We start from the raw sequence: 27,997 nt of genomic DNA, 5'->3' as shown, positions 1-27,997 counted from the left end.
CTATGGTAGTACACACAGTGCTGTAAAACTTTTTTTTTTAAATACATGGATTATTTTTGTTTTAAACAAAGAATCCACGCTTTCTCCATACTCGAAAACATGAAGTTCTCCATGACCTGCCTGCTATTAAAACCTATTAAAACACTGAAAATTAACAAGTTCTTTCATTGAAACGTCTGTCAGTGACAGATACCACAGATACAACTGAAATAAAATGATAGTGCAGTTTACACTTTATAAACAAGCAAGTTCCACTGGCACCAATAAAACTAACTGCTGCAACTGAATTTGGGTATGTAAAATTTGCAGCTTCTGAGCTCATCATTTCAAAGCAGACAGAGAAGGTTCTTTGGACTGTCTAGTACAAAGAACGCACAAGGATGCAGGTAATGTCTCTACCTGAAGTGGAGAGAAAGAACAACCAAATCCTTTCTGAAGATGATACTGGAAAGAGCTCATCCTTTCAACATAAGGCTGACGTGCCTCTGAATCAAAATCACACACTGCTCCTGAGCATATTCTGCATCCGCACTTACATACAGACACAGGACATACACAGCTCCATGCCATGTATACACCAAAGTGTGTATTTATACTTGTTTTTGTAATATATACGGAAAGACTTAAGTTCCTACAAGCTGTGTCACTGTAAAAAACAAACAAACAGAAAAACCTCTGTGCTTTGTGCTTCCGCTTTCTGAAACAACCAGTGGCCAAAAATGTGCTTGACCTAGAAGTCCTGAATACTATATATATACATAAATACACACACATACATGCATATGCATGAACATAGAGTAAAACTTAGGAAATGCTAAGTGTGGAGTGGTAAAGAAACCACTTTATTTTTTCCTGAGTTACTCGAGTAGACTTAATATTTGAGCATTTAGACTCCTAGCCTGTTTGAAAGGTATGCTTTTTTTGTTGTTTCTTCTAGCAACAAAACTTTCATAACAGTTTTTATTTTTACAAGATGACAGCATGAGACTGGTGAATATAGTTGGCTACATTTTCCACAGAGTTTTCATAGATGTCCAAGGTCCTTCACATTTCTGCCCTTTGCTGAACTCTTGGAAATGATTTTGTAACACCAACCATGAGCATGTATTTGTCCACGTCTTCCAAAAACATTTTTGCTATTTTCACACAGCCTCCTTCCTACAGGCTTTCACAGCTGACCTCCCCAGAAAGGAACTACCTCTTTCTCAATCCCTGCATTTTCTACTGAGACAAGCTTATGAAAAAAGCAGCAAAATGTTCGCTATATTAAAAGCAGTCTGGGGATACCAGTAATTATTTGTTGAGAAGAATAAAAGCTTTTGAGTGATTCATAGAGGTAAATCTATGCACATAATTAAACAATTTAACTGCTTTTATTTTTAACCCTGCCTTCCTTTCTACCTTCTCTTGCTCTTCCTATCTTCCTGCATTTCAAGTCGAACATAAGTGTTTTGATGCAAGGATATGCATTTTTATGTAATCATATCATGTACAGCAAAATGAAACCACTGGACCATTTAAATACTACCAAGATGCACAGAAGCAGCAGCACAAATCCATGTATTTACCCTTGTTTTACATCTTAACAAGGAATACAGTCTAGTAATTCACCTAGCACTTTTCATAGCTCTCAATTTAAGATGCATGTTCTCACCAGAGTTGCATCATTATCACTATCACATGCATATATTGAGAAGAATACATAAATTTTCACAACAATCTACTTTTCATTGGGATTCTAAGAGAATTCAGTATTAGAAAGCCTGATTTTTGCATGGGTTTAGGGAGAGCAGGGAAGACCATGTTCTTTCCCAAAATCTTCTTTCCCTGAGGTAAAAGGATTCAAGTCAGAGATAACATTTTTTTCATAGTACTACAGCACTCAGCTGACAGCAGCAAGGTATCTTGCCTCTGAGCTTTCTAAACACTGAATAGGCCTCTGACTTCCTAGAAAACTCAAAACAAACAAACACCAAACAACAACAACAAAAAAACAACCATATCTATTCCAGTTAGTTTTCATGCTATTTCTGGCTTTTATTTCAAAAGAACATTATTATTTTTCTGAAGTTAGAAACCAAAACCAAACACTAGCACATTAAAACTACTACTCACTCTACTAAAAGTCCATTTGCTTTTCTTTTTTACCACTGAGAGATGAATTCAAACTTCAGTCTTAATAGAAAAACGTAAAACATTTCTCTATAGGTTTAATTAAAAAATACAAAGCTGGATCCATGACATCCAGATTGCAATGAATTCCTTACTCTAAAGAGATGTTGGGAGTGGAAATTTCTTGCTACACTGACATCTGAACATTTTTGAGTGAGTTGTTCACATAGACACTTACTATCCATGAAACATTTTCCCCCCCAGCATTATCTGCCCAAATGTAGTAAAAAAAAAAAAAAAAAAAAAAACTGAACTAATTCTGGCTGTTGTTAAGAGGCTGAGAGACTTATCCGTCTCTTATTTAACAGAGGTAGAAGGAAACTACAAGGGCATTTTAGAGGAAATAGGCCAGAAATTTCTACCTATGTATTTCTCATTGCACGTACTTCATGAATTTGACAACATTTGTAACATTTCCCCCCTTACATGGGAAGTTTCACAAAGTCAAGAAACACATATTGATAAACCCCATCCTTTGGCTGTACTGAGGACAAATACATAAGTGCAAGCTATTGTCACTGAATCTCCTGAAATTCACCAGTTTTGATCTTAATCCAAAAATGTCATATGACAGTCTTTTTTTTTTTCCCCTAAGAAACCTATGAAGATAACAGGGCTCTAAAAATCCAAATTTGCATCTTTAACCACTGCTGATCAAGGCCCACTGTAAAATTTTCATTTCAAAATTCCTTTGCATTGCTACATTTACTCCATTCAAAGTTGCATTCCAAAGTAAATGGAATTTCCTCTTTGAAAAGGCTGCAAGATTTAGCTTATATTGCTGGCATACTGCTGCTCAGCAGAACTGGGAGCACTGTGGGCTGAGCTTTCCCATGAAGCCTGTGATACCAAGGAAATAAATCAATACCATGTGCACAGAACTCCATTTTCCAAAGAAGTTTAAAATGATAGAGAAGTGAGCTCATAAATAGTTTATTTTAAAATGGGTCTGGAAACTTTCGTGCACTTCATTATCCTTCAGGCTATACTGAAATTGTCAACACAAGCGTGACAGCATACCTTCACTATTTTGAATGCATCAGCTGTCACCTACCAGCTCTATCATTCCTCCGCCATCCATTCCATTTTTAATTGTACAGAGGCAATATAAATAATACTCTGAAATAAATTTTAGAAAGATTGATGCATAGATTGCTTTCCTGAATTTTTCCCTGTAATTACTTTTCTGAACAAAAAAAAACCATCTACCAGTTCTTCCCTTACTCTTCCAAAACACTTTTTTTTTTTTTTCCTTTTTAGCAATGGAAATGCAGCAGAGTTTTCCTCATAATGCATTCTTGAAAAGTAGTTCAGAAGCTGATGACTCCAGTTCTATGTGTAGTGTTAATTTAAAAAAAAATAAATACACAAAACACTTCACTAAAACTGAACAAAACTAAGTCATGTTTAACATGACATAAAAGCAAAATCTAAGCTAAAAGCTTATTTTCTTTTAAAATGAAAGAAGAAAGAAAGTTGTAAGTTCAGTAACAGACTGATCTTTATGTCAATGAATATGTAACAGGACAGGAATAAGGCCTCTGCATTCCCATTTCAAATTATTCTGAAAAGCTGTTAGCTGTATTATTATGAGGCAAGTCTAGCCTAGTAATAAACCTGTGGGGATTAGAAACTATTAGGCTCACTTTCACTGTACCCATGTGCACAACTGATACGATTACAAGCATATAGGGGGTGATAAACTGAGCCCTCAAGGAAAGTATTTCCACCTAGCTGACTTGAAAACCAAATCACCAAGCGCCAATAATTGGAAAGGAAAATGTGAAGAGGAATTCAGTGTGCACTTTGAGAACCAGCTCTTGAATTGCCCTGTGAAACTGTCACGTGCACGCAGTCACCAACAGCACAGAAGCTCCTACACTTAATACCCCAGCAGGGCAACCAAAGGTGAATGAAGTTCTGCTCTCCTCAAACCCCTCCTCCCTCTGGAGGACACAACTCAGTGTAAACACGCGATAAAGTGATTAAAAGAAGAGCATTATCACTGTTCTGACTTGTCTTCAAGAAGTGCATAAGGAGTGGAGGCTTGCCCACTGACTGCACAAGGACATTTCATTTAGGATGCCCCTCTGTGAAAGGGCAGCCCCCTTCTTCCTACACGGCATGAAGAAACTGCTCTGAATTTTCAGTGATGGACCCACATGAAACAAGTTACAGATAATCACACATCCTTCAGAAGGAAGCCTTTGTGCAGCACTTTGTTTGGCTGGGGGGGAGGTTGTGGTGTGTAAATAGTGCAGAGGCAGATACGTAACAGATGGGTGCTGGAGATGTGCCACAGAAAATGCAGTGGCTGACAGGATCTGTTATCTCTTAGTGGCTGAAGATAAAACCTTTACAGTTTAGGATAAAGTTTCATTAAAACAAATGTAGCTGCTGACAAACAAACAAAACATGCATTAGAGAAGACTAAGCGTATGACAATGAAGGTGTCACCCCAGAGAGAATTTTATGAATTTTAACATATTTCTTTGTAGAAGACTGGAGAAGGCTTGCCTAAACGGAGGTTTTACAATGTGGATACCCACAGCAAACTTCATTTTCCATTACAATGTGCAAAGGCACAGGAGGAATTAAACCCCTTTTCCCACTTTTTTCCTGAAAGACCTAACATCTAAACAGCTAACAAATCCTCTATGCGCCAATTCGTGTGCTGTCAGAGTTTTACAAGAGATTTGGCAACCACTCCGATGCAGAAAAATGTCAAATCTTCCCTATTAGAAGCCATTGGAAGAAATAAAAGAACCATACAGAAAACTCAGACAGGCATGAAAAGGGTAGCCCCTCACAAAGGCCAACTTCTTGCATGGAGGAAAAAAAAGCATCCATTATATCCCCGTTCAAGACCATAATCTTAGGTACTGCGATATAAACAACTATGTGGTTATGGGGTCATGTTACAGAACAAGAAGCAACTTTTATTCATGAATCATTTGTTGAGAATTATGACTAAAATAGTTTAAACATGGTACGTTTTCATCTACAATAAGCTTCATTAACAGCAATGTATCAGTTGCAAGTAGGCCGAAATATGTTGACTCGCAGGATAACTAGCAAGCAGATAATTAACTGGGCACTCAAGCTTCAGAAACATTAAGCTGAAAGTATTGACCTGGAAAAGGGATAGTAGTCATACAATTGAGCCAGTATGAAACTGAGGACTCCAAAGAAATACATAAACCTGTAGGTTGCTCCTATTGGCCCAAATGAATATTTTCTCCCTCTTGCAATGAAATAATCACTGGGCACAGGGTTGTTATGCAGTTAAATTGAACCTTAGGAGGTTTGGTCAGAGTAGAACCCCACACTGCCGAACTGCAGAAATAACCTTGTTGATTTTAGGAGGCATGCAGAAGTCCTGGACATACCAGTGTTTCCGTAAAGACATTGCAAACTGCAAACACTATGTTCAGCTGGCATTGCTTTGAAAGAAGTTACGGATCCTGAGTGTTTCAAAGAACGATGAAAGTACATAAACAGCTAAACAGGCCGTTTAGTTTCTGAATTTCCAAGATTCAAAGGGAGTCAATAACTTTTTATCCTAATAAAAAGGGTCAGAACAAACAAGGCTGACTGATCAGCAATTTCTCCAAGAGAAGGGCGACACAATCCTAACATGTAGGTAAGGGAGCCTCATTGACGGAGAAACTGTCTTGCACCTGTGTTGTTGGTAGTCATTCCTCTTACTTGCACATTCAGAAACCCAATCACTTTCCTTTAGCCATGTTTTACTCTGCGATAGAATTCACACAGCACCTCCTTCCTCCACAATGCCTTCTGCCTCCATAGTTTTACCTTTGGTATATTCAGGAAATCTGGACATCCCCTTCTGTCCTCCTCTGGAGTACAAAAACCTTTCAATTTCCTTCCAGGTCTTCTGCTACCCAGTCCTCTCTACTCTCTTGCATGGTAAAGATAAACATGACTCCCTCCCCCAGATTATTAGAGGTGGAAGGCAAGCTAAACAGCAAATGATCCTGCTGATGCTGCAGTGGCTTAAAAAAAACAGCAAACAACAACAAACAAGAACAACAACACAACAAGTAAAAAGAACAAGTATTTCAGAGCCAGTCTAGAGACTGGGAGTTTCCCTGGCAACAATGGCTGTAGGATTTCTATGGGATCAGTGGTGGCTCTTGGTTCCTAGGAAACCGCTAGCTTAATGCTGAGACTTGTGATGCATCTCTGTACTTGACTCGTTCAATGAGCTCTTGAAGTGGGGCAGTAGAAATGGGGTAGAGGGGAAGATTTAAGTGAAGGTGATGGAGATCGCCACAGGAACTGCAGTACAATAGGGAAGGAAAGGCTAGGAGCAGGCCTCACATTAGGCTCTGATCTTCAGTGAGCTGGCAGAGATTGGCCTTTTCCCATCTAATATACTTAACCTACATACAGCACAGGTTGTTAAGAGTCAGGCTCTTAATTTGTAACAGTTACAAGATTTTATCAGAGACCAAGAGATGTTCCTGAGCATTCTTTCCATACATCATTTTTAGCTAACCTCTACACTAGAAATGAGCAAACATTTTGGTTGTATTCTCTTACATCATGGAGAATGAAGGATTTCTACATTTTGTAGAACTGATACAAAATATGTTGGCTTTTGTTTCTTGCTTATGTAATAGCTGTACATCACACTGCAGTCCAACTTCAGAAACTAACAACCTCTGCACAGCAATTTGTGTCAGCATCAGAAGATGATTTTTTTTTTTGACAAAATTTCAGAACGTGTCCTGATTTTAGCAAGCTTCTTGAAAATTTTGCCCATTTATCTTCTCCACCTAATGTACTTCCCTCCCTCCCATCACATTTCCCATCAAAGACAGATCAAGATTACCCTTTGAACTTCAAAGCACCTTACAAATTTAACTTATTCTGAACATCCCTGTGAAGAAGAAGATCATTATTATCCATTTGGCTGATGAGATGTCCAAGAGGTACTACTGAGAAGCTTATGCGGTTTATTCTTGCCAGGAGATTGTAACAGCTTACATGAGCTCAGTAAAACCTGAAAGCATGGTTCTTCCCCGTGTTTTTAACGTCTGGTTGGAAAATATACTTGCAACATTTTCTGGCTGTTACAGTCTGTCATCACAGAAAGGCACCACACAGATTTTGCATCTGTCAAAGTTTGCAAATGAGCCACAGGATACTGAGCAAAATGCATGGCAAACAAAGGCAGAAACTGCATTGAGACATAGATTCACCATTAGAAGCTGTGATGCCATTCAAGAGCCAAAAATGGACTATGGACAGGATGAGGTATGTTGTCCACCTGCTTCTGTCTATATGAATTAAGATATTAAAATACATAACAGATTAGGAGAGAAAGTGGAAAAGGTATTTGTTACTGTTTGTCAACTTGCAGACATTATTGCGGGGGAAAAAACGGCTCAAAAGGAGACCTTGGTCTTTGTTTTTTCCAAGCATCAACTCTACAAGGAACTCCTGCTGCTCTCTGCCTGAATGCCCTGTATCATTGACAAGTACATAGTGGTCTTTCACTTCTATCCCTCTGGCACAAAGTAAACAAATTACTTTCTGTTGGAGGTTGAAGATTATAAGAGCTAAACTTTCAAATCAAACAAGAACTAAGACATCATCTGTATCTCAAAATTATACCTTGTATAGCACATAAGTATCCTACCAAATAAAATGGCTACATATTACCTCTTCTCTGATGATGGTTAGGAACTCTAAGCACTTCGGGACACACTCATTACTCAAACTACATGGATCAGCAATATCCACGTTACTGTGATACATAAATTGTGATGTTCTGTGATTACAGTATGGCAAGTTTGCTAGTGATGAGATCAGATTTAACTTTAAACAATAGGATGATAGGATGGCAACAAAATGGAGTAGCCTCCTGCACACTCAGTAATTGGTACTAGTCATATAGAATAGTAAGTGGATACTAGTGCTTCACAGGCTAAAAGCACAGACATTTTATTTTTGTACAGTACACTCTACTTTTGTAGAGTATGCATTTTTTAATTTTTTTTCCTCTCCTAAGGATTTGCAAGAGAAAGGAGGTTGCTAAAAAGTGAGGGCCAAATTCAATTAAAACACACACACACAAAACAGCTACAGATGATACTTCGAGGCACACCAAATCACATATTGTACACTGGGGAATGACTCCACCTCTGTCCAGTGATTCCCCAGTCATTTTGAAATTACCCTGATGCAAGCAGTAGAAAGACAGACAGAAACTGTTGGCATATACAGGAATGTTTTTACAAGTTCTTGGTACTACTCCTCCACTTCACCACAAGCTGACCCACTTAGCACCTTGTTAATTGTACCATGCCTAAGCCAGAACTAAATACTTTTAATGCAAGTCTTTTCCAGCCAAGGTTTCCAGCCAAATCAGTCTACTGAAATTCCAAGTTAACATACTATAAAATAATCAGTGAACCCCACCTCCACTACTTTAAATAAGCAGGCTTCATCCTTATTTACTGAAAGCACAAAGGGGAAAGAGATCTCTGCTTAGTTTTCAGATCTTCCACCTTTTCTCAAAGCTATTTTGCAGACTAATTAAATTTTGCTGCCATTTATATAGAAAAGATTTGTATGAAGAATTGCAATTTGTTCTGGACTTGCTAGTCTTGAATCATGTGCATTTTTGCCCTGTTTAGACTTTGATTTTATTTTCTCTTTAGGGTCAGTTTTTCACACTCAGAGGATTATACATTAAGTCCTGAGAGACTGTACAATTTTCACATAGGGAAAATTAACCACGTTTCTTTTCTGAATGAAGGAAACATAACCACAGAGCTATGAAATGGTCACTCTCAAGAAGCATCTGTTTGTTTCTATCAATACAAGGCTTGGTCCATACAAACTTGCTGTACAAAATTCTTACCAGGGTGTTAGCAGGACCTCAGAAGCTAAAGCATTAAATTTCTGGAGGCAAGTCTACATTGCCAAACATACACATGCTCAGATCCACTAGAAATGTTTCCCATGGCTTCCCCACTATTACCACTTTTGGAGAACTTTCCATTCCACTTTACTTCTAGTACCAGAGGAGGGCAAGAGAGATGTTTGAAAACTATTGAGTGAAAAGGAGATTTACCTATTGCATATATAGATTGGGAAAGGTACATCTGCAATCCCTGCTTTGTCTTATTCTCACCAGGAATACAACTTCAGTCTTCTACCTCTTAGGTTTGAGAGAGATACTCTGGCACCCCTGCTCTACCCCACCCCCAACACAGGAGCACACACACTGTCCTCCCAAACTGTTTTAATGTAATTAATTCAGTATCAGTGATAATGATGTGATAGTTTGGTGGTAAAGGCTTTAGCCTAGGATGAGGCAGACCTGTCCTTGCTGGGATAAATAACTACTACAAGCTGCATTTCACCAGGACGGACAGACCCCCGCCAATACTATGTTGGACTCTGAAAGACCAAGTGCTATTCTGTGATCACAGAATCACTAAGGCCGGAAAACACCTCCAAGATCATCTGGTCCAACCATCCCCCTATCACCAATATCACCCACTAAACCATGTCTCTTAAGCACCACGACCAACCTTTCCTTGAACACCTCCAGGGATGGTGATCACAGCAGGGCCTTCTCCCTCTGCCCAAGGTTCTTTCTGTGGGTGACAACCCTTCCTGAAGGAGCTACCAGATACATTCTCACAAAAACACACAAGCTCCCACACATGCAGGTTTACATTTATTTTCTTACCTTGTTACACTGTTCTACTGCCTGGCTGCTATTCAGATTTATAGCAGACTAACACCATTAACACTGAGACAATCCTTGGAACAAAGCAAGATTAAATATATGGTAAAGACTCCTGCAGAAACATTTACCCTTTAACAGGCCATGTTCCAAACTGTGTGTGCTGATCTCATAGGCACTTTTACTGGAACACAGAAGTTAACTAGAGTTTATTTTACCTCTACCACTTCTCCTACAGAAAATAAAGCCTTCTAGCTTGCATTTTGGAAACACAGCATATTTTTGGGAAAAAAGGAAACGGAAAAAGAAAAATGTACCAACAAGATAAGTTTTGAAATTTACAGTCTATACAGAATGTTCTGATCTAATTTATTTCCTTTCATAAGTGGAAAGAAAGCCAATTTTAAAGTTTAGAAAAGAGGCAGCCAGCACCTCTATTTTCTGCTTAGGAGGAAAATTACAGCCAGCAGAAGCAATGAAATGGGATGTGGGCTCTGAATGCACGGAATGAAGCAGAAACGTCTCTGGGTATTACAGCTCAATCATGCAGTACCTGGAAAGCTCCGTCACTTTGTTGACCTATGCCCAGACAGTTCTAAAGCAAGAACAGCTGATAGAAAGTTGGATTTAACTTTTTTTTTTTTTTTCTTCTGCAGTTGCAACATGATTTCACTGCTACTGCTGGTATTAGTTTTCCTTTTTCCCTAAAAACAAAAAGTTCAGTCATTGTTGCAGTCTACACTTTGCAGCTGCATTCATCAAATGAGACCATTTCTCCCAGACAAAAAGTTCTAAGGGCTCTGAAATATGTATCTTGGGAAAGGGAGTCCCATGAAGGAAAACTGTTATGTATAGATCAATATAATTCAATGCAGCATGCAAATCGACACGTGAACACAAATTCATTTTGATAGCCTTAATAGAGCATTTTTCACAAAACTCCTATACCCGAGCATCTTGCCATTCTCTCTGAGGGAAAACATGTTTGTGTATATATGAGTGTAAATAAAATCAGGTAAGAATAAAAGAAGGTTCTCAAAACAGTGAAAGACATGTCAGCTCAACCCATCAAAACAGACACATTGAGTTCAAAGCCAGAACTACTGCTACTACAAAATGTCATTGGTAACATATTTAGCTGAAAGATAAGAAAATGATGTATTTTTCACCTCTTATGCATCTGGTACAATTTATCAGGAATGGTACATATGCATGGTTTTGTAGTAGTTCAAAAATTAAGTAATTTAATTTATACATATTTTGGGGTAGAAATTGGAAGGTACACAGACTGACAATTGCATACTGACATTTAAATTTCTAGGGCTCCTCAGATGCCCTAAATTCTAGGGATGGACAGACCTTAAGTAATTTGTTGGTGCTAAGGGACAGATTGATCTTTCTTAAATGAAAGTAGGGCAGAAAATACAGCAAGTATATATTTCCAATACTTTAAAATACAACTTCTCTCATTCGCAGTTTAATAAGAAACAAAGGCAAGACAATAGTTAGAAAATAAATAAATGTTATGCTCTCACCCCCTCTCTATGCCACATTTCATATGGGAAATTATGGCACGAAACAGTTTATATATCACATCTCTACTACATATTTCTGTTCCTTTTTTGACCTGAAGTAAATATATAAGGATGCTCTGAAGAATCAACCTGTAAATTGTCCTTGATATTTGACTTCTCTTTTTCCATACACGTAACTTTTATTTCTGACAGGTGGTAAGAAAAGGGGCCTCATTTCCTTTTTAAATAACACAAATCATCAGATTCTCTGACAGTATAGATGCATGTAGTCTTCACAATGTCAGCTCATATCAGCTAACAGTCTAAGTTAAAAATTTTTTATCAGGTTTGTGGTAGTGGATAAATATTCTGATATTTTTTGGAAATAGTTTTTTCCTAAACTTTAAGTTAATGAATATTACACTGTATGTTATGACAGCTGGATGATAGAGAACAGATGTTGAGCTAAAATTTCATTTGCTAAATGTCAGCTCAGAACATGTATGTAAAACTACAATATTAGTAATCCAAACTACACAGTGAAAGCAATGGAAAAAATTGTCAATTACTTCAGTGCCTGCCAACCATTTTTCTTGGACTTCAGATGGAAATCCCAGCTGAAGTCTAGAAAATAACTTTCAGTTTTAGAAACCGTAATTGCTTATTAAGATAAGTATATTCTCTTCTGGGCATCTTTTTTTTTCTTTTATCATCATGAACTGCCTGACATATAGCAAATGCTGTTCAAACGTCTGCATTTAACATGCTTTTGTCTTGCAGTTTGCTCTGCCAGTGAACCCTTGTTTGGACAGGTAGGCTTAGTGTCTGAAAATTATGCTTGCCACTCTCCTCAACAACTAGGAAAGATTTTTTCAAAACAAACGTACCAACCAACCACAAAAGCAGCAGCAGCAGCTCTGTAAAGGAGCTCAAGATCTACCATTTTCTCAAGTCCATCTACTGGCCAACATGTTTCTTTTTTCCTTCTGCATAAGATATAAATGATAACCCTTTGAAAAATACAATGAAACTTGACACAGCTATTGCAAGTTGTTCTTATATTTGAGACATATTCTCATTTTCCTAATTAAAACCACCACCTACAATTCTATCTCCTATGTGCTACTATATAAAGTTCTGTCCTTAAATTTTTTTCAAGCATCTGGAAAGTCATCTGTCTCCTACTTTCTGTGCTTGTCATTTATCCAAGATTTTGTACTCTGTCCATAGGAATCAACATTAACAGTCTCATGACCACTTTTATTTCTTTTCTGCATACTCTTTCCAATTTTTCACCATCTTTCCAATCTTTGAAAAATCAGCAAATGCTATGGTCCACAACAAGTTTCACAAAGCAGCCTGTCTAGGTGGACTATAGCTTTTGGGTACTAAGACACAACATAACCAGTAATATTCCTAGCATTGCTTTATAAGAATTATTCTGCATCTACAAATAAGGGCAGCAAAATTAAGTGATGGACAATCTCTTTGATTTGATCCATAGACTAAGTATAACACAAACCTCCTTTGCAGAAGTGATTTTGTGAAAAATCGCAATTAATTTGTGATCGTAATGAAAGGGTATTTAATGACTCCAGATGTTATCAAATTCACCTTATACCTGGATGTCTACTTGCTGCTACTTTAGGTAAAGAAATCAATACTCATGAATGCACAAATGATCACAATACAAGAAAGAATGAAAAAAACCTGCTAAATGAAAAATCTGCAGAAAATCTTCTTTTACAAGCACATTTCATAGACAGTAACTGACTATCAGTTTCAAAGTGATTGCAGAGCAACTAAACAGAGGTGACCTTTTATTTTAAATAGACATAATATCTAGCACCTGTAGAGATACTGCAAATGTCTTTCTTGTCTATTTGGAATAGTGCCTCCAGTAACATCGTGCATTTCCTACGAACATTTCACATGGATTACAGTCATTTTTCCTCTGGTTTAGTGCACTCCTAAAGCAATTTTCTTTAGGTTTGAAAATGAGACCTTTACAAAGCAAAGCTTTTTTTCCTTTCATGAGCTTTTATATTCTGGAACACAAATGTATTGGAACATCAAGGTTTCAGAAAATGACCATTTCTCTCTGGTTACCAATGCTTGTTCTGGGGCAAGGGGAAAGAGGGTAGGAATCAAGTTCATATTTTTTCAAATTTCTGGAGGAACATCAAAAGCTAACGAAAAATGTTGAAGATGGAAGTTTTCTCAGAAAGTAAAACTCCGTAATAGCTGTAGTGGTCGTGAGCTGTGATACTTTTGATGTGCCTCAATATTTATCTACTCTGGGGTTTTGGGAGAGGGAGAGAGAACTTCTATGATGCTAAACATGTAGAGAGATCAAGCTGTGGATATTGGGTTTTTAATGCAGCAAGAGAAGCCTTTACAAATTGTTAAATACCTCTACCATTTTTGCTGGGAACAAATTTTTGGGTTATCTTATAATGTATTACATATAACAATAAATAAATACTTCACACCATCTGGCATGGGGAAAAAAAAAAAAGCTTGTATAAATTAACATTTATGATGGGTTGCAACTTAAGTTACCAAAAATACCTGTTCTCTTTTCCATCAGAAAATTAAAGAAAAAACCACCAAGTGCATCAAGGATTGTAGTCAGCATTTCCATTACAGTTACCGTGGAATTCAAAGCACTCGCCAGAAAACTCTCTATAATCTGTCCACCTGTTTGGCATATGAATGGCTATAGAGTTTCTTCTTGCACCTTTCCTAGGCACATGAACTGATCTCAGTGGACATGCACATACATTCTGTTACCACACACCAGCATTAGAAGCCTGCACAAGACACAGGGTGAAGCGCAAACCCGACCACAGGCCATTTCACATCACTCAGTCTCATCATCTAGTACCAGAATACCCTTTTAAGCAGCTTTTGTGAATATTAACTGCAGGATAACCAACACCTGTAACAACTCCTGCCCAAAGAGTGACTTGAAAGTTCAATCCAAAATGGTTAGTCAGAACAGTCATACCACTGCTTTCATTTTCAGAAAAAAGTTACTTCTAAGAAGATTTTGAGGAGTGCCAGTGCTTGAAAGCAGGCTAAATATACATATCCAAGACAACACCTATCACTTCTTTTCAAAAAACTCATGAGAGCCTTCCAAGGCAAAGCATTAAAACAAAATTGTTAAAGAAACAAAATTTTATACTTACAGTCAGGTTTCGTGTTGTGGCGTTTTTTGTTGTTGTTGTATTTTTGGTGGTGATATTCAGTAGTGGAAACACACAAAGCAAACTGCAATTTCAAACCTCTGCACAAACAAGAAATAGTAGACAATTAAGGTTTCACCCACCTGGGATCTTTCTGAATGCTATCAATGGAAGGTGACCTAGCCAAGGTCCCCTCTGGTGGGATGGCTGGCCCAGATTTGCTGTATGGTGATTCAACAGAAGGACAATACTGCAGCTGTCGGTAGGGGTCTGCGTAATTGGAGGCTGGGCCTGCAGCATAGCTGGCCCTCTGGAAGGTCGCGGTTGCGTTCTGTGTGCCGTGTTGACTGCCTGTGCGCTGTAAGGGTACGGAGTCGACACCAGGGGAAGATGGGGCTACGACAGGAAAGTAGGGACAAAGTAAAAAATTGAGGACCTGTTCACAGAAATGGTTAACCAGGTCTAGGCAGAGGAAAAAAACACACACATGTAAAACAGGGGTTCAAAAAGAATGAGAAAAAAACAAAAACAAAAACAAAAAAAAAAACAACATCGTCATTTCCAAAACCATTGAAGTCAATAACTGTCAAATGAATTTCTAAAAGACATGCCACTCCTCTAACGCCAGCTAAACAGACCGTAACAGTGCTTTTCACTTGGGTCTTTACTTGCACTAACCTGGAACAAAACAAGTGCAGAAAAGCATGGTGCTAGTCAAACTAGGATATACAAACACCATCAAGTGAGGCTTTCGCAGTCCTTCAAGAGGTGGATGGAAGCAGAGCCACCAGCAGAAGGAACATCAAATCAGGCTCAGGAGGCCAAATTGCCATGGACGGCTATATGGCAGAGGAAATGGACAGCCATGGACAGCTCAAATTGATAGAGCTGCTATCAGTTAAACAGGTAATACCGGACACCTGCCACTGACTGTTACTGTGCATGCTTCAGTAACTGTGTTTTTTTTTTTTTTTTTTACTTTCCTTCTTCCTATTTCATCATTAATAAGACTTAGAGGACTGCAACCACTACCTGAGTCTGCAAAAGAGCCAAGTATGAAGTGACCACATAGATGTCTTAATGCATGCCAGCAACGGTTGTGCGCTGAGTTCAAGATTATTGTATTAGCAGGTTTGAGCGGCTTACTTACAGATTTAAACTGACTTAATGCTTTTGCGACTCAAAAATCTCACTAATCTCCCTCAGAGCCCATTATCTTCCTGTTACGCCACAGTGTAATAAGGATGTGGTCGCCTTTGTGATTCTTATTAAATATGCCATATTTTTCAATCAAAGTCCACTTAATGGCAAATGGCTTTGCACTCTAAGTGATAGAGGATCAACACCCATGTGATCTTTGGCCTGGAAACAAATACAAATTAAAAGCTGGTTTGGACTGTTTGAAATGACAAATAAATTCCTCATGGCTCCCACTCCCCCCTGGCCCAAGAACACTTTTGCAAGCAGGAGTGGGTCTAGGTTCAGGATTAGTTTTAGCTGGGTCGAATTCATACACAGAACTGTATAGGCAAAATTGCATATTCAAGTGACAGGTTTTAGTAAAATATTTCCTAAACCTTTCTTATTAACATGTACATTGACACTTTAGGATGGTAAATATTTTCAGTATACTGCATATCCATGAAAGGGACTATAAACATTTTATCTTGAAGCAGATGAAATACATTGAGTTTAAAATAAAATTACTGGAGTTTTGTCTCAGCTAGTATCGGCCAGAAGTTACAACATCTGAACATTTTAAATTTTCAAACAAATTAAACATTCAAATTCTGCCTTTTCATTTTTTTCCTGTGGTTCTCAAGTATAGCACTTTAAGATAACAAGTATGATCTTCTAACTTTGTTACAAACATATATAAGAGGGATTACCTTGACATAAATATTCAGCAACAGTTTAAAAGCACTGTTTTTAATTGCTAGTATATAATTCCTTGAGAAATGAGTAATAAAGACGCAGAGACCTTTTCATAAAAATGCAAGAACATTTCATATTTCAAATTCAAGAAAATGCATACTGAATCATTCCATGCACAAAGCATTCCAAATTGAGTGTTATGAAAACACAAGAACATCACCTTTTAACAGAAAATACACAATTCAAACACAAAATTTGGTATCTTGTGAGAAGAAGAGAAAAAGTTAGAGAATATACTGGAAATGTTTCCAAGTGAAAAAGCAAAAACTGAATTGTACACTGACATAGCATACTTGTACGTATTGCCAATACGCAGAATATCCTGCTAACTGTTGACACATCATATGGGGAATTGCACAAAAACCAGACAACACCAACAATGCTGAAAACAAGAACTCATTGTAATGGAGATTGCTTTGCCCTTCCTTTCCTTTGCAAGGCAGTTCAATGGAAATTGTGTTTGTTTTTAATTTCTTTAAAAACTTTTCTATTTTGTCATTTGTCTTTTTATCAAAATAGGTATTTATATGAATTGAAACTAGCTGTCACCCTAACACCTACGTGCTTCTTGAGTCACTCTGATTCATTTCTCAAATTATCTTCCTAACAGACTTACTTCCTTTTGAATTTTATCACAATGAACACAGAACTACCAGAGTTAGAATATGAAAATGAAACAAATCTACGATTTAGCTGCACATCCACATATCATCTTGTTTGGCCAATGTTAGATCAATTTGGAAAAAGAAAAAACACACTTAAGAATAGCTTCTACATTTAACTGGATTAGAGTCATGGACTGTAAAGAGTTCAGTTTTAGCAGACATTTTTACATGAATAGTTTCAAGTAAAAATGAAGAAAGGCATCTACCAAGCAATTACTCTTGCTTAAGTAAATTCTTTTAGCAGCCATATTTCTTCATCAAAGTGTGGCTCTTTCGTCTACGACAAAGATTGCATTTATTGAGAACTCCCTCAGATTTAGGCTATCTAAACAGCAAAGTCATAGCTGTTATGTCTATCAAAAACAAAAAAAAAAAGCAGAGTCCATTTGCATCACCCAGAGACATCTAATCTTCACTAGGCACAGGGTAATCTGGTGATCTGCAGGCATATACAGTAGACTGGAGAGAGTTCGTATACCAGCTATGTTAACAGATGATCATGCAACCTTTTAACATATTTTTAAATTGAAAGCACTTACCCATTCCTCTAACTTTTGCATTTGACTTCTGTCCTCCCAAACCAAAGTCAGATACAGCCGTAAGCTACACAGCTACACCTGGACCAGCACTGGCTCACCATAGGCCAGACAGAATGCTACTTGGGTAAGGATCAGGGCTTCATCCCACCAAGGGAAGAGAGGAGGTGTAGCAGACGTGCTGCCCCAGGGGACAGCAGTCCAGCCTTCCCGGGACCTGGCCCAGCCAAAGCAGGAGCATGGCGAAACCATGCTGTTGCCCTGGGCCTATTCTGCCTCTGCATACCTCTGAAGGTAAAACCACAAGTTGTGACCAGACTGTGAAGAGGTAAGCCTGGTTTTGTGGACGCCTTCAACCCCAAACTTCTCTTTAAAGAAAAGGCTTCAGCCTCCAATAGTCCCCAAACTGAGATCAGGATTAAAAACAAAGAAATAAGATATCTCAAAACCTTGTTTCTTCTTGCTTATTTCTTCTTCCTAAGTCACCATGCATCATTTTTAAGTTATTGCAGCCCACACTTTCTAAAAACTTCCATGGAAATTTAGCACTTAAATGTCAGATAAAGTCTCAGAAACTCTCAGGTAGCTTGTCCAGCAGTTCCTGAGACCCAGCTATAGAGCACAGCTCCTGCCAGCAGCCCTCTCCATGCAGGGATGGGGACTGCATGCTAAGAACCTGGGTCTAGCTGGCACGGACACTAAGGCCAGAGCATCCACTCTGCACCGCAGTTAGCAGACGCTGGATACAATCAACGACATGTTGAGAAGCAGGCCAGTAAACCCTATGCATTCATGCTATTTTAAGCTTCAGTTCAATACAAGAACAGTACTTCAAGAGGAGAATTTGAATTTTGGGTTGCAAAAGGGGTTTCACCAAGAAGTTCCAAAGTGAACATTTCAAACTGTGCCAACCCAGAGCTACAGTCTCAGCAAAGAGATTTCAATTTGTCACCTAAAGACTGCTTTTAAGATTTTGTTTTAACTTGGCAAGTCATTAATGCCTTAGAAGTACCACATCGTTTCAAGCCTTCACTACCGCAGTATCGAAATCATAATCCTAGAGGACTGAGGATACCATACAAATATTTAATATGTTCTTACAAATTTTCACCCAAGACAATAAAAAAGCCCTCGTTATCTATAGCAAAAATCCTCAAATGACCTGATACATTACAGTTCTCTTAACTGCATACAGAGGAGCAGCACGTAGAGGAGCCAGCCTATATCATTTCCTACAGCTTTTGCTTAGTATCAAAATATACAAGTTTTATATTATATTAACATTGAAAATTTAGGTGCATCTCTAAATGCACTCAGGCTCATAATGAGACACTTAACTCAGAAATTCACTTTTAGATTATGTATGTTATTTTCAAATCTATAACATCTCAGGAAAGCAAGCAAAACCGAAAATCAAGAATGTGCTGATTTAGGCAAGAAGGCTATAGCACCACACCTAAGCATCTTAGGGAGACCAAATGCATGTAAGAACTGCTAAGACATTCAGACTTCCTAAGTCAGACGGAATTTCATTCAGTTAACATATATAGGATCAGACCTTCAGAAAGGATAAACTCATTTATGAGATTTATCTTACTATACCTTCTTGCTGAAGATTACTTAGCTGATACTACTGTTTGACTTATAAATAACACCTCGTAAAACTTTCTTCTCTGTACTCTGCTCAGCTCACATGTTCACCTTCTCCTTGTGCCTTTTACAGAGATTTTGAATTCTTTAATTTGGAATTTATTTATTTAGGAACTAATTTGCACCTGCAGTTGATTCTTACTGTCATGTGAAAATTGAATTTTTTCAAAAAATTGGACCACAGTAAGACATCCTTTGGTGCAAGGTATGTCCATCTTCCCTCTATGAGTTCAAAAGGGATATAATTGCAGTGCATTCTGTTGGTAACAAATGTACAGAAAGACTTATAAAGCAGGTACTTTTCCCATCTGATACACCGTAAAAATAACACAGTGTATTCTGTATAAATTAGGAAACAGAATTCATCAGCTTTGAGGGATACAAACACTTATCTCTAAATGTTAACTGAGTGTAGGTGATTTTTTTGGTGTCCCTACCCCTATCCCCCACCCAACAAAGTATTTTTGTAATAATAATCCAAGTAAAACAGAAGCAATTCAGAAATGCCAAGTAGTCAAGTTTAACACCGTTCAATATGCATGACAATACACGTCATAAATTTGCTTAGCAGTTAAAACAAAGAATCACTTTTCCACATGGGAAGCTTAATATTTTAGAGATATATGCAGTTGGGAGAAAGAGGGGGAAAAAAAACAACACGATACTATAGTTGATATTAATAACACCCTCTAAAGTAGTTAAGATTTTATGAAAGCACTATCACGTCCTCTGTGAGGAGTATAACTGCACAAGGAATTTCATACTTTAAACATGAGAAAAGACCAAAAATGCACTAAAGGATTTCAGGATATAAAGCTCCAATTTAGACTTAAAATACTCAGGACCTTGTACAAATGTCAACAGCACAGAGGTCCTCTGTCGCTTGGGAACTTTGTAACATAACTTTTTGCATTCAGCTCAGGAAAGACAGTCCAAATTATTCCAACTTTCCTATTTTGTTTTCCATCATCTTATCCCTGTCTTCTCTGTGTTATCTTCTTTAGTTGCTGATCCTGCAATCAAAATTCCAGTTTCCAAATTCTGTATTTATTCTCAGCCAGAAAAGAAATAATAAGAATCTGTAATTAAGTTTTCTCCTTGCATCCTCACATGACAGTCTCTTTTCTCCAATTCCTCTCAGCACGTCATCCTTTTAGGACTTCCAGGACTGCATTGAACTCCACAGAAGCAACTGCAAAAGCTTCTTTCCCTCTATCACCTCCACCTTCTGTCCTGTCCCTCTCTCAGCAGTTTGTAGACTCAGCTATTCATGTTCCCTGATTCTTTCTGCTGGCTCCAACTGTCTCCAGATGCTCGTACGCTGTGTATCTCAGGGGAGATAACCACCTCCTTCTCTCCAGTCAGCTCCAACACACTGAGCTCAGCACCTTCAACAGCCAGGGCATGGCAAATAGCTACACTCTTTGCTGTACCAGCTGTTTCCTTTTAGGGGAACACAACACGTAATACAGGGAAAATAAAAGTAAAGCAAAGAAATAGAAACTGAACAGAATGGTACTTTGCAAAAAGTACCCACAAACATGTTAAAATTCCCATAGGTACTGGCTATACCTGACCATTACATCTACTTGTAATTAGTGTGTGCAGGTGCTGTTGCAAGCACCTATTCAGATTATTTATTTTTTTAATTAGATATTTCCAATGACATGGTAAGAAGAAAGACTTTTTATCAAAGTAATGTACATACCTCCTCCAGATGACACCACAGGAGACTCAGGTTGTTCATAGTTTCCTATCCTACCTTCAAAATCCTAAGTAGCTATTTAGCTGCTACACTATTAGTACTTTAGGAAATATTCAGTACATCTCTAAATTAGTTAAAAGAACCATTCCTGGCAGCTGCCAACTACTAAGCCTAATAAAGATCATAAACCTACTCATTGCGATTGCATGCTCCTGTGATGACTTCATACCTATTTGCTATTTTGATTATTTCACAATCTTAAAATCATCTCCTGATCATCGCTGTATTTACATGCCACTGTTTTGTTGGACAACAACTTCTTACGTCCTTGAAACCAAGGAACGTGGTTTCAGTAAAGGAAACAAGGAAAGCACTTGTGCTCTGCATATGGTCATATTTAATAAATTCTGTTTCAATGCAAAAAAATATATATAAGCATTGAAGACTGAAGAACTGAATTGCTACTAGAATCATTGAATCATTTAGGTTGGAAATGACCTCTAAGATCATCTGGTCCAACCTTTAACCTAGCACTGCCAAGACTAGCACTAAACCGTATCACTAAGCTCAGCTCTACATCTAAACATCTTTTAAAGACCTCCAGGGATGGTGACTCAACCACTTCCCTGGGCAGCCTGTTCCAATGCCTCACAACCTTTTCAGTGAAGAAATGTTTCCTAATATCCAACCTTAACCTCCCCTGGTACAACATGAGCCAATTTCCTCTTGTTGCGTTGCTTGGGAGAAGAGACCAATCCCCATGCCATTACAACCTCCTTCGAGGTAGTTGTAGAGAGCAATAAGGTCTCCCCTGAGCCGCCTCTTCTCCAGACTAAACCCCAGCTCCCTCAGCTACTCCTCATAGGACTTGTGCTCCAGGCCCCTCACCAGCTCCATAGCCCTTCTCTGGACACGCTTCAGGGCCTCGATGTGCTTGTACTGAGGGGCCCAAAGCTGAACACAGTGCTCGAGGTGCGGCCTCACCAGAGCTGAGTACAGGGGGATGATCACCTCCCTGGTCCTGCTGGCTACACTGTTTCTGATACTGCACTGATGCAATTTTCTCAAAGCCTTTTTAGATCCGACATTAACTGTTAAAAGGCTCAAAGTTCCTTTGCTTAGAAACTGATGCTCCCCACTGATTCTTCCTGTATTACGGAAAAAATATCGTGCTCTCTGTTTCTGAGTTACTCCTCTGTTTGCAATGGCAATGAATACATACCTTATGAATAAGGCATCTTAAAGAATATTTGTATCTCTAAACAAAACAAAACAAAAAAAATATGCACAAAAATACCTCAGGTAACAGCAATACTAACAGAATTTGTATCTTAGTGATCTGTATTTCAGTTTAATAAATATGGGGCCTAAAATGAAAGGGTTCTAATGAATCTTTATTTGCAACTATGTTTTTAAGGCTTCATTGAAACCTAATGAAGTCAAAACTTGAATGCAGCCTCATTCTCAGGCAGGTCTGTGACAATGCTTCACTGCTGTGCCTAATGTCACATTCCCATACGAACGACCTTTGCAAAATATGTATCCTTCCCTTCAATCATCTTTCACCATCAGGTTCCAAAGTTATGGGATGCCCATCACAATAATACAATATGTATCTCAAAAGCGTGTATTGCTAAAGCATCATTTTGAGATCCATGTAATTTTCTGAGGTGGCACCAAGATTTTATGCAGATTAAAAACCTTTTTTTTTTTTTTTTTTTAACAATCAAGAAAGGCAGAAGCCATGACTTTCTCAAGTTTTCAATATATATATATATAAATCCACCTTCAGAAACTGACTGAATTCTAAGACTGACAGATTTTAATCTCCACTAACTTATGCAGCTTGCATTCGCAGACTCTCAGATTTCTAGCATGCTTCAACATGCTTCTCTGCACAAAAAAAAATAAAAATGGTGCGTCCGCATAAACATGATGATCAGATGCCAACTTTGGCTGCTAAAGGTATTCAGCCAAGATCTTTTCTCAGATCGCTTCTCATCTCTTTGAATTGCACCCCTCAATTTGGGGAAAATATGCAGTTTAATTCATTTGTTACATGAGCATTTAAAAAGAGAAAGTATCAACTGCTGATGCCCTTGAAAGCAATTGCCTTTTCAGACTTGAAGATATTAAAATTCATCACGCCCATTTTCTCACTGGAGATAAAATTCAACCCTGAGCAATGGCACAACAGAAGACATATCCATCACTTTAGCCCTCTGTAGTACAACAGTTTCTTTCACCTTGTGCACATGGAATATAATGACCATAAACAATAAAAAACATGATCAAAGCAAAAAAGACAGCCAATGCTACTAAGCGTAGACAAGCAACTAAATTTCTGCTTCCACTCCAAATTCACCTTCTCTTGAAATCTCTGTTACAAGTTTCTTTTCCAGCCAGCCAGCATAAAACAAAGGCACGGACCTAAGTCACAATTATTACCACAAAATGTTTAAAAAAAAAAGAGTAACACATCAACAGATAAAAATTTTCCACATGTTGCGGAAACCTGTCTTCTCATTCACATTTTGACTTCTTCCTAATAAGTATGCTATAATCCCAAGTTATAAAATGGTTATTAGTCGTTATTCTTTAGTACAGAGTAATGAACTTCAGCTATTTTAATTAACGTTTTTGACTCTGGAATATAGAGTTATTTTATTAATAAACCAGTCATAGTTGTGTTCCAGTGTCAGACAACGCAGCTGTACATCTTAAAAATACTAACCTAAGTTCTGCAAATGATAGTTAGAAAGTTGATGGACCCATTAGAGTGAAAACTATCTTTGAATCCTTTATCTACTTGAAAAAACTCCAGCCCTACATGCACAATGCTGAAATTATGATGAGAGGAAGAGATTACCTATAAAAGTAGGTAGTCTTTAATAATAATAATAAAAATACAGCTTTAGTTAAAAATTATAATGGACTGGTGATTTTTAAAAGAGTGGCTTTAAATACAATGCTGCAGAAAGAATGACACTTTAACAAAAGCATTAGCCCTCTTGAAGACATTACTGGGTATTTACCTCAGGCACAGCATTGTGTTTTCATTCAGCAAGTATTTACAAGGAGATTTATAAAACGTGTTTGAATCATTTCTTATTTCATAAAGGACAGCCTTCTATTCCTGTACAACAATGAAGTAAATAAAAGATAATATAGACCTGTATCACCGAAGTCTAGTGTGTGACCAGGCTTTAACCTACCTGAAACTGCAGATATAGAGTAAACAGTTGATAAATACACAGTTTCTGAGAGAGCGCGGTCACTGTATTTTCTCAATAGAGGCAGATGAGATTTACAGGGTATGTACTTCCCTGAGATTCAACAACATGGCCCAAATTTTATAATCATACTTCTACCTCGAGGGGTGGCAAAAGTTAAGGGACATCTGAGATGCATTCAGGCATGCAATAAGTCATATCACTATCGAAAAAAATAAAAAAGGAGAACAGAAAAGTTAGAAAATACATAGGGCATACCACAGACCTCTGGACGTACTCTGTTTATGAGACAGAGGAAGGAGGCTGTGAATGCTAACAATTTTAACAAGTTTCTATTCTGAGCAACAGTGAAATCTGGGCTACCTTCAGATAGGTATGATATTCCTCAATGGAACTTAACCACTGGCTTCATACTTTAACGCTATGAGCACCTTATTTGGAGGAAAGCTTCTCCACTCTAAGGGGGATATTGCTAACAGATTACAAAGGTGGATTTGCAGAGTTTTCATCTCCTGTCACTTTGCTCCCTCTCCTGCAGCTCTTGTCCACAGCTTTACAGGGGCCACTGAAATTCAAAGCAATGTCTTTCATTACTGCCCTTCCAAATTGTAAATAGGAATGAAAAAAAAACAATTCTTTCTCAGACAAGATACCATACAGCGTACCTGGAAGAAGACAAGCCTTAGAACAAATATACAAGAACATAATCACAGATAAGGCTACACCAGACAACCAGGATCTGTCAAATGAAATGGGATTACGCCTTCCCATTGCTTTGAGGTGATTTGTTATTCTCCATGCATGGTGTTCTGTGCTCAATTTACTTTGTACTGAAGATTTGTTCCCCACCTGTTTCCTATAATTCTCTCCCCCAGACCAATGTCATCAAGTGGATGTCAGTTAGGAATGCAGGTCTATTATCACAACATTACCAAACTAATAGAGATGCAGTGGTAGGAATAATTTTTCTTTTTTAATTTCCCTGAAAACATTATGTCCTATAGCCAGATCTCCATGCCATGTGATTTACCAGCATGATTCTCAATTAATCTGCAGCTGTGGCATCACAGTATGCCACTAAATATCACATCAACTTGTGACAAAAATAAAAAGACAAACCAAACAAACCTGCCCCACAGCCAGAAAAACAAACAAACAAACAAACCACACAATCTAAGCAGAAGTAAGTGATGTTTGCTATTTATAACCTAACTATTGTACTTTAGGACTGAAAAAAAATAATAATAAAGATTTGAGAAGCAGTATAACAGACAAAAGGTTTAATCCAAATGGGGTAAATCAAAGCTGTTTTTGATGTCACTGCTCCTTTTTTAGTTAAAGTGACAACTTTAAGCCCCAAATAAAGAAAAATGTGTTTGAAACTAAAGTTATTTTGCTACTTTCAGATTAAATATTTGTAGTGCTGGAACTAAAATGCAACAGGTAGCTTCTCATTAACAGCTAGATGTTATCCTGAAAGCAAACTACACCAATGTACTCAGTGATGACACCGTAACAATTAAGACACTTAACTGTAAGAGAAAAAATACACTGTTCCCCTATTAATTCCCTAAAAAATAATTTTTCTCATCAAGTCTGAAGTCCATGGAATTGAGCCATACATCTAGTTAACTAGCTTCCAGTTCCATGATGAGAGGCAATACTAACACAGACTGGAAACGAATGAGATAGCTGTGGGATGGCTGGGATATCAATTGCTCTGTGAAGCCTGTCACTGGTGATGTGATGGGATGAAGTCCCAGGTCCAATTCCCAGAGCTGATGCTACATTTGCTGGCCTTGCAGCTGTAGAAATACTTGCTTTGAACCAAGCCCATTACACCATGACATTAAAATTGGACTCCCAGAGTGTCATTTTTACATGGTCCCATTTCAACATTAGAATTCTGTGCTAGTTTTCCAGATCTTTTTTCAGCACATTCAAATACCATACGACTTCAGTGATTTTAAATGGCTAAAACCAGCAACTTTCCAAGGGGCTAGTTGCTATATGGTATTACAAATTGCTATCAAAAAGACATCTCTCAGGCAAAGTTTAAGAAACATTCTTATATTTGTTGTAGATATCATCTTAATACTGTTATAGACTATTTCACAAGCAATAAAAAAACTTTAGAAGTTTATGGTTAAATGATTAAAGGACAGTTTATCTATGACAACAGAAAAATTGCTATCACTTTGTGATGCCACAAGATTACTATAAAGTAGGCTATAAAGTAGGCTTAATTGTTCTTAAAAGATGAGTAAGTCATTGTTTTACAGGATATAGACATCAACTTTCTTCATGTGGACAATTTTCCAAATAACAGAAAATTGCTTTGCAATTTTAGAAAGAATCTTCACCTTGAAATAGTGCTGATTTCTACAAATATCAAATATATCCTATACTTTATTACATATGAAGATAAATATTTAGCCTTGTGAAATTGATCAAGTGATGTGATACATCCTTTGTAGCAGTGTGCTCCTTCTTAAAGAGATAAAGGAGCTAAGAGAAACTGCTCAATTTTGGGAATCACAGAAAGCCTAAGCTAATGGACTGGGACCACAGTCAACAACTTTTTGTACAGGATGGCAAACTCCAAGGGCTTGAATCAAATGGCACAACATTGACCTGGCACCAAGAGCAGGAGGTTGGTGGAAGCCATGCACCTGGGAGATCAGACACCCAAGGGCGGGGGGGGCTGGTGGGGCGGGGGAGAGGGGATTTGTATGGCCTTGCTTTGCACGTGCAACTCAAACAAGATGAGCTCAGAGCCATTTGAACATTCACAAGCAACAAAATGAACTGCGCTCTCACAAAGAGACAGTACAATCAATTTTGGAAGGCCTGTTCCTGTCTGTGGAGGCAAAAAAAGGGTTTTGCTTCTCCCTCTCCTGCCTTTCCTTTGGGTCCGGAATAGACCTGATCTGATCAGATACTTGGTAAGGATGGAACAAGAAAGAAGAAAAGAGAAATAGCCCAGCCATGTTGCAAGAAAGCCACCAGCTCAGTAACAAGAAAGGGAACACCAGTCGTGCTTGTAAATCCTTCCCTCAGCTACTGCCTGACCTCCAGGACAGCAAAACCCCGGCACAGAGCAGCAGTCACCGGCATGGATCCCTCTTGCTTTTCTTCCAGCAGCACAGCTGATCCCTAGCACATGTCTGTGCCCCACTTCACTCAGGAAGGTCCCCAGGTTACTAGAGAAGAAAGACTGCACTCCAAGAGCAAACATTGCCCCTACCCCGCTAAAGAAATAGTTCTACGGACAAAAGGTAATGTTAGCTAGGAAACTGGCTCTGTGCTGCCTGTGCCCCCTATGCCCCTCGCTGACCACTGAAAGTAAGAGAATCCCTGAAAGCACCTGCAATAAGCACATTCTTGCCCAGTCACTGCTGCTGAAGTGTGACATGCTCTCAGCAGACACAGGACCAGCCTACCACAGACAACTCTTCCCTCTGAAAAGCACCCCCTCCAGCTCACCACATCAACACCACAGTGCTCTCCTGACTGCAGCCTCCATCAGCACAGAAACCCAGCTGACAAGGAGCCCCGTTTCTGTTTTGCGCTTGCTATCACGAATTTCACAGGCCTCTTCTCTTTGATCATCATCCTCCACTACAGCACCCAAGAGGCAGCACAGCTTGTGGTACCACAGCTTTTA

At 38.3% G+C, this 27,997-nt stretch overlaps 1 protein-coding gene across 9 annotated transcripts in view; it reads right to left on the bottom strand.

Annotated features, from left to right (window-relative positions):
* Positions 1-27,997, bottom strand: part of CTNND2 (catenin delta 2) — a 647,710-nt gene that overhangs the window by 223,352 nt on the left and 396,361 nt on the right. For all 9 annotated transcript variants that reach the window (XR_004748506.1, XM_035318757.1, XM_035318750.1 and 6 more), the window contains one exon: positions 14,750-15,002. Coding sequence is in view for 8 of the 9 variants with exons in the window: in XM_035318757.1 (XP_035174648.1) it covers positions 14,750-15,002 (253 nt within the window). In the remaining variant the exon portion in view is untranslated. The remainder of the gene's footprint in view (positions 1-14,749; positions 15,003-27,997) is intronic.

The sequence above is a fragment of the Oxyura jamaicensis genome, chromosome 2 (genome assembly GCF_011077185.1).
Source record: "Oxyura jamaicensis isolate SHBP4307 breed ruddy duck chromosome 2, BPBGC_Ojam_1.0, whole genome shotgun sequence".
In the NCBI taxonomy this organism is placed as follows: domain Eukaryota; kingdom Metazoa; phylum Chordata; class Aves; order Anseriformes; family Anatidae; genus Oxyura; species Oxyura jamaicensis.
This window is presented reverse-complemented; position numbering and strand designations above follow the sequence as displayed.